The following is a 10,779-nucleotide window of genomic DNA, read 5'->3' on the forward strand; positions in this document are numbered from 1 at the left end:
TGGAGGCCAGGATGGCTAAGCTTCGTCTCTCATACTTTGGACATATTGTTGTTAGAGAACAGTCGCTGGAGAAGGATGTCATGCTGGGTAAGATGTAGGGTCAGAGAAAGAGAGGAAGACCCCCAACGAAATAGATCGGCCAGGTGGCATCACTGATGGCGTCAAGTGTGACAGCGGTAGTGAGGTTGGCCCAGGATCGGGCATTGTTTTGTTCTGCTGTGCATGGGGTCACTGTGAGTTGGTTCCGACTCGATGGCACCTGACAACAACAACAACTATTGATGGTATACAACTAACTGCCTCCAATAGCCCCTGCCTATTTCTATGGTCACAAGTGTAACACTCACATGGCCCTGCTGTATGAGCTGCCTCCTCCTCCCTTGGGCTGTGAGCATATGTGACTAATAAACTACTATTGATTTTACCTGTCAATTTCTGGGTGGTGTGTGTCTGGCCACCCTTATAACCCTAGGATATAGGAATCCTTCCCTCATCAATGATGTGAATGGTCGTGGTGGTGGTGGTTATGTGCTGTGGTGTTGGTTCCATCTCATAGTGACCCTGAGTAGGATTTGCTAGACTGAAAATCTTTACAGGACTAGAAGGCTTCATCTTTCTTCTGCTGAGTGTCTGGTAGATTAGAATCGCTGACAGCCCAACAGGTAAGCCACGCTACCATTGTTCCTTAATGATGTGAATTAATGCTGTTGTTGTTGTCAAGTGCCATGGAGTCGGTTCCGACTCATAGCAACCCTGTATTGGGTTTCTGAGGAGCAGCTGGTGAGTTTGAACTGCTGACCTTGCTGTTCAAGCTGACTTTGCAGTCGAGTGCATTAACCAGCAACCCCAGACCAGGAGTCAGATGTGAATGCAAAAGAGTGATTAAACCTCACAACTAATTTTTAATATTTTTTTCTAAAGAATACGTAATTAAAAAAAAAATCCGAAGACAGTAAAGAATTATTAATTTCTGTTGAGTCTGTTCCCACCCATAGCAATCCTCTATAGGATTTCAAGAGCAGCTGGTGAGCTTGAACCACCTACCTTGTGGTTCAAAACGACTTTGCAGTCTAACACATTAGCCCACAGTACCACACTAGGATTCTATCAGGAGTAAAGAATGAACACCTAAAAAAATAATTATCAAGAGTTTAATGTGACTCAAAAGTCACATGAGGAACATCCATTTCTTTTCACAAAAGGAATGACTTTGTTAGGTACACATAGTTAAATACAAATTACGTAGTTATATTCTGATAAATGTGGGCAAAAGATGAGGCTTTCTACAGCCTCGGAAACCCTATACCGGGTTGCTCTGAGTCGGAAATAATTCCGTGGCACCCCACCATGACCACCATCACATTGATAAATGGTTTGGGGTCAGGCACACCTTAAACTAACATCTTCGCTCTTCAACACTTTAAAGAGGTTGTGTGCAGCAGATTTGCCTAACACATTACATTGTTTGATTTTTTGACTGCTGCTTCTATGAGTGTTATGGTTCATCTGAGCAAAATGAAGTCTTTGACAACTTGAATTTTTTTTCTACCAGTCCCTGGAGAAAGATTTCATGGTTGGTCAAATGGAAGGCCAGAGAAAAGAGGTAGATCCCCAATGAGAGATTGGCACAATGACAGCAGCTCAAATTGTAGCAACGATTGTGAGGTTGGTGCAGGAATGAAAACGCAGTATTTCGTTCTATTGTGCATGTGGTTGCCATGAGTCTGGACTGACTCAACGGCACTTAACAGCAACAGATTGATAATGTTAATAAAGAGGTCTCATCAATATATGAGCTAAAAGCTTAATATGTTCAGACTTTATTAAAATCTACAAAATTGTTTATTTTCACCTCTGCCTTTCATAGTTGCAATGAATGGTTATTAATATATCTTTTCATAGCAAAACACTCCATATGTTGCTGTTGTTCGCTGTCATTGAGTTGGCCCTATGAGTTCGAGAGTAGAACTGCCCTACAGATTTCTCTTGGCTGTAGTTTTTGTGGAAGCAGAAAATATCAACTGGTATAACATATACATGTAATTGGAGTTTCAGAAAAAGGTGGACAGAAAAAAATCTAAATAAGGAATGGCTGAAAATTTCTTAATTTGATAAAAATCGTAAACTCCAAAATATAAGATGCTCAAAGAACGCCAAGCAGATTAAAACCAAAGAAAAGTCACACCAGAACACATCACAATAAAATTCCAGGACACCAGTGTTAAAGATACAAATCTTGTCTTCCAGAGGAAAAATGACACATTATATAAAAAAACAACAAATTTTCATTAAACTGTGTAAGTCAGATGATATTAAGTGACATCTTCAAAGTGTTGAAAGAAACTGTCAATCCAGAATTCTATATTCAGGGTTCCTCCCCTGTAATACATGTGTAGTGTTATCTGGACCCCTCTCGGAATTGGTACATGAGGAAATGATGCAAAAATGCTGATATTTTGACTATTGCTATTCCTCCCCGTCCCCTTTGTGAATTGGATGAAGGTTTACAGAGCAGACAATTCAGTAATTCATACAGATTTTGTTTCATCTCACTGAGGAAACATTACTTACTACACTTCCTCTTCGTGTTTCCTGTTTCCATTCCCCTTCTATCCAAATCCTTTGACTACTGTTATTGCTATGAGTAATGAACTGTTTTTGTTTTATCTCTGACCCAAGTCTTGTGTCTTCTAATAGAATCTATGAAATTGCAGCTGTCCAACCTATTATATTAGCTAAGGAGCGCTAGTGGTACAGGGTTAACAATGTTTATGTCTGCTTCTATGAAGATTATAGCCTTGGAAACCTTAGGGGACTGCTCTACTCTTTCCTTTAGTGTTGCTCTGAATAGAACATTGAGTTGATAGCAAGCATTTTTAAAACCATACTAGCTTACTCATAAAGAAGGATACAAATCTCAGCTCCTTCACGGTTCTTGATAATGTTAAGAATATATACATAAGCTCTTTTTGTAATAATAATAATAATAAAAGAAGTTTAATCATCCATTAGATAATTGTGATTCCATGTAAAAATGAACCTAAAATTATTTCATGTAGAAAAAGTAGTTGGACACATTTAAAAAAATTGATTTTAGAAATTTATTTACATATCTTGGAAGGAAGCAATTGGTACAGTTTGCTTGGAGTTCCTGGGGGAAAAAAAAGAAAAACGAAAATTAAAGGTGGGAGTGTTAATTATACTTTGTTGTTGCTTTTGCTGTTAAGTGCTGTCAAGTTGGTTCTGACTCATAGCGACCCTATATAGGGTGTCCTAGGAGCAGCTGGTGAGTTTGAACTACCGACCTTGTGGTTCAAACCGACCTTGAGGTTGAGTGCTTATCTTACTAAAAAACAAACCTGCTCCTTGACAAAGTTGCTTTCTACATATACAATGTATATTGTTGTTGTTGTTGTTGTTAAGTGCCGTCGAGTCGGTTCCGACCCATAGCGACCCTGTACAGGGTTTCCGAGGGTGTAAATCTTTACGGGAGTAGAAAGCCTCATCTTTCTCCTGCGGAGCGGCTGGTAGTTTCGAACCGCTGACCTTAAGTTTCGCAGCCCGATTCGTAACCACTACGCTACCAGAGCTCTATGAATAAAATATTAATTAAAAGAGCAAAATTCCTAAATAATTCCTTTATATACCAAGTTGAATCCAAATTGTACAAAACCAAATTTTATTCATCTTAAAGTTTCCTTACTGTAGCCTGGCTAGTGCTCTATAGGCTAAAATAATCTTAAATACATCTCTTTGCTTGTTGTTACTGTTGTTAAGTGCTGGCAAGTTAGTTCTGACTCATAACCACCGGGTATAGGGTTTCTGAGGTGGTAAGTCTCTGCAGGAGCAGAAAGACTCATCTTTCTCCCTGGGAGATTCTGGTGTGCTCTGTTCAGTGCTTATTCTACAGAGACACTGCACAGCCTACTCTTTACTAATCCACTATGATCTACATACCTTTCACATCAGGAGCTAAAGGCCTACTCCTAGGACTAGAAGTTTCTTCATAAGTATCAGAGTTGTCGAAATGATATTTCTCTCTTCTTGAAATGTAAGACATTTTTGATAGGTCACTATGCTGACTACAGACTTTATCACTTAAGTTAAAATATTCTCTTTGAAGATTCCGCATCTCAAATTCCAAGGTATCCCTTTCATTTTGTATACTTCTTACGTAGTTTTCTAAAAGTATTTTGTCTTCAGTAAGCCTACTGATGCTGTTTTCAAATTTTATATTGTCTTGGTTATGTTTCTTGAGTTCTTCTTTTAGAATCTGATTATCTGTTTTAATTTCCATTACCATTTTTGATAACATTTCACATTCCTGGCTCATTTCTGACAAGCTATTCTTGTAAATAGTTGCTTCTGATTTTGCACTTTTTATTTCTTTCAGAAAATTCTCTTCCGCAGTAGACTGGTATGTTTGAATATTCTCAACTTTTCTTTCCATCATTTGTCTAGCAGCAGTAGATTCTTGTAATGTTGTTTCAAGATCAAGTTTTTCATTTTTAAATGTTTCTATTATTTGAAGAAGTGTCTCTTGTTCAGTTTTTGCCAATCTTTCTTTCTCTTTTAGTTGCATTATCTCTAGCTGGTTTTCCTTTAGCTCCTTGTCAAGTGAGTTTTTTTCCTTTTGAAGCTGGTGTGTTTTTTTCTCTAACATTTCTTTTTCATCTTGTATCAATAGAACATTAGTTTTAATTGATTCCATTTCTAGACTCATTCGATTATTTTCATTACTGACAAGAGCAAAATCATTTTGAGTTTTGTGTTCCTTACTTTTTAATTGATCTAATGTTTCTATCATTTGTTGTTTCTCCAAAGAAAGCTGACTATGTTTTTCTTCCAGAGTTTTATTTTGACATTGGAGGGCGTTATACTTACTGATCATATTTTTCAATTCTTGAAGACACTCTTTGCTATCTTCTTCTGATTTAGTTAACCTAGATTGAACACTGTTCTTTTCTTCAATCAGATTCTTAACTTGCTTTTCATATGTTTCAATTTTCTGAATCAAAGATTGTGTAGTAGAGACAAGATGTTTTATTTTCGTCTTGAGGGTTAGATTTTCATTCTCTAGTTCTGTTACTGTTTTCTTTAGCTGCATAGATTCTTTTAAGTAATTTTGTAAGTACTGAATTTTTGCAACACACTGCTCAGTCACTGAATTGACATTGGATGTTTTCTCACTTTCAAACATTGTTGGTCCTTGCTTTAGTACAAATGATTGCCTTTCTTTATCTTTCATTCTTTGTTTTGTTTGGTCAAGGAATGACAGTGTATCTCTTGGAATTCTGGAATGGAATTTTAAATCTGTAATATTCTTGCCAGTGATAGGAATTTCTGTGTTTTTTTCATTCTTTTTTCCCCGATGTATTTCATTCTTAGATAATTTTTTGCATTTTCTGCAAAAAGTCACATGGACTTTTGACACTGTTTCTCTGAGGGGGAGTAATTTGTTTACTATTACCTCTAATTCTTTAATTCGTTTAGATTTTTTATCTTCATTTAAGTTATTTTCCATATTTTCTTCCTTAATAAAATTAATTTTGTCTTTGTGAATGGGGGAAAGATCATATTTACCATTACTTTGAATTTTTTTATCTGCTTTTAAAGTCTGAAGTTCATTTGTAAGTGTCAGTTCTCTATCATGTGACTTTTGTAGCTCTTCTTTCATTTGTTTAATAGAATGGCAAATATCATCTAAATTTTCACAAAATCCATGTTTGAGAAAAGGCACAGTAATTGTGGGTTCATCTAGAATGACTGTATTACCTTGAGACATTTCATTTTCAGGTGGGTTGGGTAGAAAACTGTAAAGGTTATTATAACTTTTCAGCATGTCAGAATTTCCTGAAGGGTTCTTAATTATGTTTGAAGCTGTATTATCTGTTGATGTTCTCAGAGTTAGTATGTCTTTGAAATGTATTTGAGATGGGATATGTAGATCTTGAGAGAGAGTGTTAACACTATCACTACTGAAGTTTTCTTCAACTGAATGAAGAGACCTGGAATTCTCAGAATGATGATTTTTCTCCAGAGAAAGGATTTCTTCTTCATTCTCTATAGACTAATAATAATAAAAAAACACAAACACACACTGTAAATGCACTCTCATTTGTCACATAACCAACAACTTAATATAACTTCAATAGAGATTTGTTTATACAACTAAAATGAGCTTTTAAATCTCATTTTATAGCAAAGAAACTTAACAAGTGTAGTTTTTTTTCTCCAGAAAAACATAACAATAGTTGTTTTAGATCTGTAGCACTGGTCTGCACAATTTGCTTAGAATTTGCACTTAGTCCCTTAGGGTATCAGGTTCATGGGTCTGAATTTTAGGAAGAGAAATTTAACATCCCTCAGGAGACCATCACTTGTAGAAAAGATCAAAGCTATTTGATCTATTGTATTAGTCAAATGTAATTTGTATTCCCAATTTCAAGATGATTGCTACTGTCCTGGAAATGTGAGGTCTAATCAGTATGGATACAATGACTGCATTTGGAGCTGTCCTAGGGAATTCACCCCAGGACTAGTCAATCGTAACTGTAGAAAAGAACTTAAGTGGACTAATAATTAATCTATGATAAAAATTGCCTTCTATTTCAATTCACTTAGGAATCCTTTAGCACCTGGACTAAATCAAAGTACCCCTCACAGACTTTCCTGAGTGAATCAAGAATACTATGGAAGTTTGGAGGAAAACGCACATCTTTTAGGGTTTTCAGAACAGGAATTTCCTTATTTTCACTTCTGGCAGTCCATTCTTCCTGTGAAGAAACGGAGAATGTAATGGTGAAGATAAACTGATGGTAGTAACATTTTTGTAGTAGCTAAATATAGAAGCAATTTGTACTAAAGAACATACCAAATCCTTTTCAATGCGTGTGCTGAAGACTAGATTTTTCTCTGAGCTAAATTGTGGATTTTCTACTTCAATAATACTTTTGTTTAAGATTTCGCTGATTTCAGACTGTACCTTCAAAAGATAAATTGAGACTGTTAGGATTTGATTTATAAATGTATGACTAGACAGTAGTAATGTATAATTTTGAGGTTGTTACTGTCGAGTCGGTTCTGACCCATAGCGGCCCTGTACAGGGTTTCTGAGGCTGTAAATCTTTATGGGAGCAGAAATCCTCATCTTTCTCCTGTGGAGCGGCTGGTAGTTTCGAACTGCTGACCTTAAGGTTCGCAGCCCGATTCGTAACCACTATGCTACCAGAGCTCCTAAAAACCTTTCCCATTGAAATAAAATACAAATAAAAAAACCCGAATATAAATAAGTGATTTTCAATTAATTGTAATCCCTATAAAGAAAGGAATCTTTAAGAAAAGTATGCTTTTACTATAGATGATTATAGAATCACAAAGACTTAACTTAGTAAAAATAAAATTTTATGAACAAAATTTTAGAACTTTGATTGTTAAGTGACTGAATAAATCAAAGACCTTTGATGTCTGCCATCAAAACGAAATCCATTCTATCATCAGCTGGAGTTTATCCTCTCTTACCATATCCCTTCAGTTGCTTTCAGTAAATGAACGATGGGCGGAAGTTTTTATCTAGTCTTTAGTGATATGTATTATGTTTTGTACTCCAACACTATCTCTTCTTTCTTCTGGATAAAGTTCATGTACTTTTGGGCATGTACCTCTAGGAATGGGCATGTGACTCTGAGCTAAAAAGTCAGAACATTACATTCCTCTGGGCAGTAATTGGTCAAGCACTGCATGAAATCTGATTTGGGCCAGTGGAAATCTGGTCTAGGATTTTAGTGTAAAGTGTGGTGCTGTGGGCTAATGTACTGGTCTGCAAGATTGGTTTGAACTGCAAGGCCAGATGTTCAAGCTCACCAGCCACTACTTGAAAACCTTATACAGGGTCGCTATAAGTTGGAACCGACTAGATGGCACTTAACAACAATAATAATTAAGAGAAAAAAAGACACACTCTTTTCTCTGCGTGACTTAACCTAGAAGAATAAAAGTCTAAAGCATCTAGTAGTCCTTCTATCACCACATGGAGTCTAAGAATCCATTACTGTCAAAGGCATAGTCAAGGAATGGAGTGAGACATAGTATTGATAATGTGAGTCTTGATCACAAAGATTAACCCATCCCAGAAGTGAGCTATCCCTAGGTTACTTGAGCCAATAACTTATATTGTTTACGTAAGCCATTTTGAAGTAGCTCCGGTAGGGTAGTTGTTATTAATCGGGCTATGAACCTTACGGTCAGTAGTTCGAAACTACCAGCTGTTCCGTGGTAGAAAGATGAGGCTTTCTGCTCCTGTAAAGATTTACAGCCTCGGAAACCCTATACAGTGTCACTATGAGTCAGAACCGACTCCACGGCACATAACAACAACAACAACAACAAGCCATTTTGAATTAGGTTTTATATCACTTTAAACAAAAGAGTACCTATTTGGAGACTATCTTTGAAACACTTTGAAAATGTATTTTTAAAAAATCAGTGAGTTTTATTTCTTTTTAACTCATATCCAAATACAAATATAATAGAAGAGCAGAATTTACTCTAAACAAATTTTGAGCCTGGAATATGTTGTGACCTATATTAGATAACAATCTACATTAATTACTCAAATGGCCAATGATGATCAACCTGTTGCTGTTATTAAGTACTGTTGAGTTGGTTCTGACTTATAGTGACCCTGTATACAGGATTCCCAAGGACTGGCTGGTGGGTTTGAATTTCCAGTCTTATGATTAGCAGTCCAGTGCTTATCCTACAGTGGCACACCAGGACTCCAGATGATCAGCCCAGGAGAATGGATATGTGGATATTTCTTTTGTATACATTAAAGCAACATACCATGCTAACATTCTGCAAAGTCTGTATTCGGAGAGCCTGAAATGATTCTAGTTGATGCTGAAGAGCCTATAACAAGATTAAACAAGTTCAGAAATGGACTATTTTAGGCTGGCAAACATTACTTGAATGCCTTTCTATATCCCCAGAAGTAGTCTATTTTTGTGAGAAAAGTTCACATAAATGTCAGCAGACTCAGACTCTTAGTCATTCTTGCTAACTATCCAATGAACTTTCCTGAAGATCTTTCTGGGGTTAAAATGAAGGAGCTCACATGCATTTAGAAAGCATTTATTATGAAAAAGATCAGACTTTTCAAAGATTTCTAGAGATAATAAAATGAAATACAATACCCACTTTCAGTGCTGATCGTGGTTGATTTTCTGATTCTGCTCTGCAGCCACGTTCTAAAAACCAAAATTGGAAAACCATGTGATTTAATTCTTGTATTTTTAAACATTTGCACTAGCAAGCAGTCACCTTTCTAGGATAATGAAACAAAGAGAAAATGAGAACTTTGATATTCACATTGTGAAGAACCCAATGCTTGTCGCATGTTGTTGCTGTTGTTACATGCCATCGAGTTGGTTCTGATCTATAGTTACATATGTGCAACAGAACGAAACACCTCCCAGTCCTGTGCCATCCTCACAATTGCTGCTATGCTTGAGCCCATTGCGGCTGCCACTGTGCCATTCCATCCCAGTGGGGGTCTCCCTCTTTTTGATGACCCTTCACTTTACCAAGAATGATGTCTTTCTCCAGGGACTGGTCCCTTCTGATAATATGGTTATCTTGGCTTCTAAGGAGCATTCTGGTTGTACTTCCAACCCAGATGTATTTGTTGTTCTGGCAGTCCATGGTAATTTTAATATTGTTCTCCAACACCATAGCTCAAATGCATCAATTCCTCTATTCTTGTCATATAATAAGTGTAAAAATGAATTCTTGACTTAAAATACCTCCTATATGGTATGTTGGAGTCCTGTTGTGGCACTATAGAATAAACAATGGACTGCTAACCACAACGCTGGCAGTTTAAACCCACCAACTACTCCTCTGAAACCCTATCCAGGGTCTTTATGAGTCAGAATCGATTTGACAGCAATTATCCAACAGAGGTTGTGACAATACTTGTAACACCAAACCTCAAACTCTCAAACATTGAAATATCTTTACTTTTGGGATGTGAACTAAGTTCTTTTTTTAAATATATATATTTAAACAAACCCCAAACCCTCCAAAACTAGTATTCCTCATGTATGGGAGATCCTTGGCAAAGTACTTTATAGGCCTCAGTCTCTATGAAATTGCCATGTAATATTTTTCCCTCATGTTAACCAGAATTGATTTGGTGGCAACAGGTTCATTTTGGTTTATCCTGGGAAACAAATTGGGTTACCAGATTGTAACTTTTGGCCTTAAGCAATTTACTATAAAGACCTATATGTTCCTTTTTAGAAGAGAGATTATAGATCTACAGCAGGGAAGGAAACTACATAATGTTTACAAATTTTCTGACATAATCTCCTTCAGTGTCCAAATGTTAGGACATTTGATTGTGTTTTTAACTGTTTTAGTAAAGAATTTTCTAATAAGACAACTTTCATTGTCGAATGAATGAGAATTATGATTAGATGTTCCCCAGGCTGATAATTTCTGCCCCAAGAGTAGGATTAGAAAAGGTCAGCTCATCTTTTTATCCTTTGGAATGGTAGTCTGCCAGATGTTACAAAGATGGTAGCAAAGTATGGCACAGCCTCCAATGTTTGGCCCTCATCACTGGAGGAATACTGTTTCCTGGTTGGAGTTAAAGAATCCCTCCTTGTGATTTGAACCACAAAGTCAGCAGTTCAAGCACACCAGTTGCCCCTTGGAAATCCTATACAGGGTTGCTATGAGTTGGAACTGACTTGACAGCACTTAACAACAACAACA

The 10,779-nt window shown here is 36.7% G+C and overlaps 1 protein-coding gene across 1 annotated transcript in view; it reads right to left on the bottom strand.

The window, feature by feature from the left end:
• Positions 1–3,934: 3,934 nt before the first annotated feature.
• Positions 3,935–10,779, bottom strand: part of CCDC110 (coiled-coil domain containing 110) — a 24,706-nt gene continuing 17,861 nt past the window's right edge. The window contains 4 exon segments of the mRNA XM_006834440.1: positions 3,935–6,070; positions 6,875–6,985; positions 8,845–8,910; positions 9,199–9,248. Of these exon segments, the coding sequence (XP_006834503.1) occupies positions 3,935–6,070; positions 6,875–6,985; positions 8,845–8,910; positions 9,199–9,248 (2,363 nt within the window).

Source organism: Chrysochloris asiatica, unplaced genomic scaffold (genome assembly GCF_000296735.1).
Source record: "Chrysochloris asiatica unplaced genomic scaffold, ChrAsi1.0 scaffold00011, whole genome shotgun sequence".
NCBI classification, from domain to species: Eukaryota; Metazoa; Chordata; class Mammalia; order Afrosoricida; family Chrysochloridae; genus Chrysochloris; species Chrysochloris asiatica.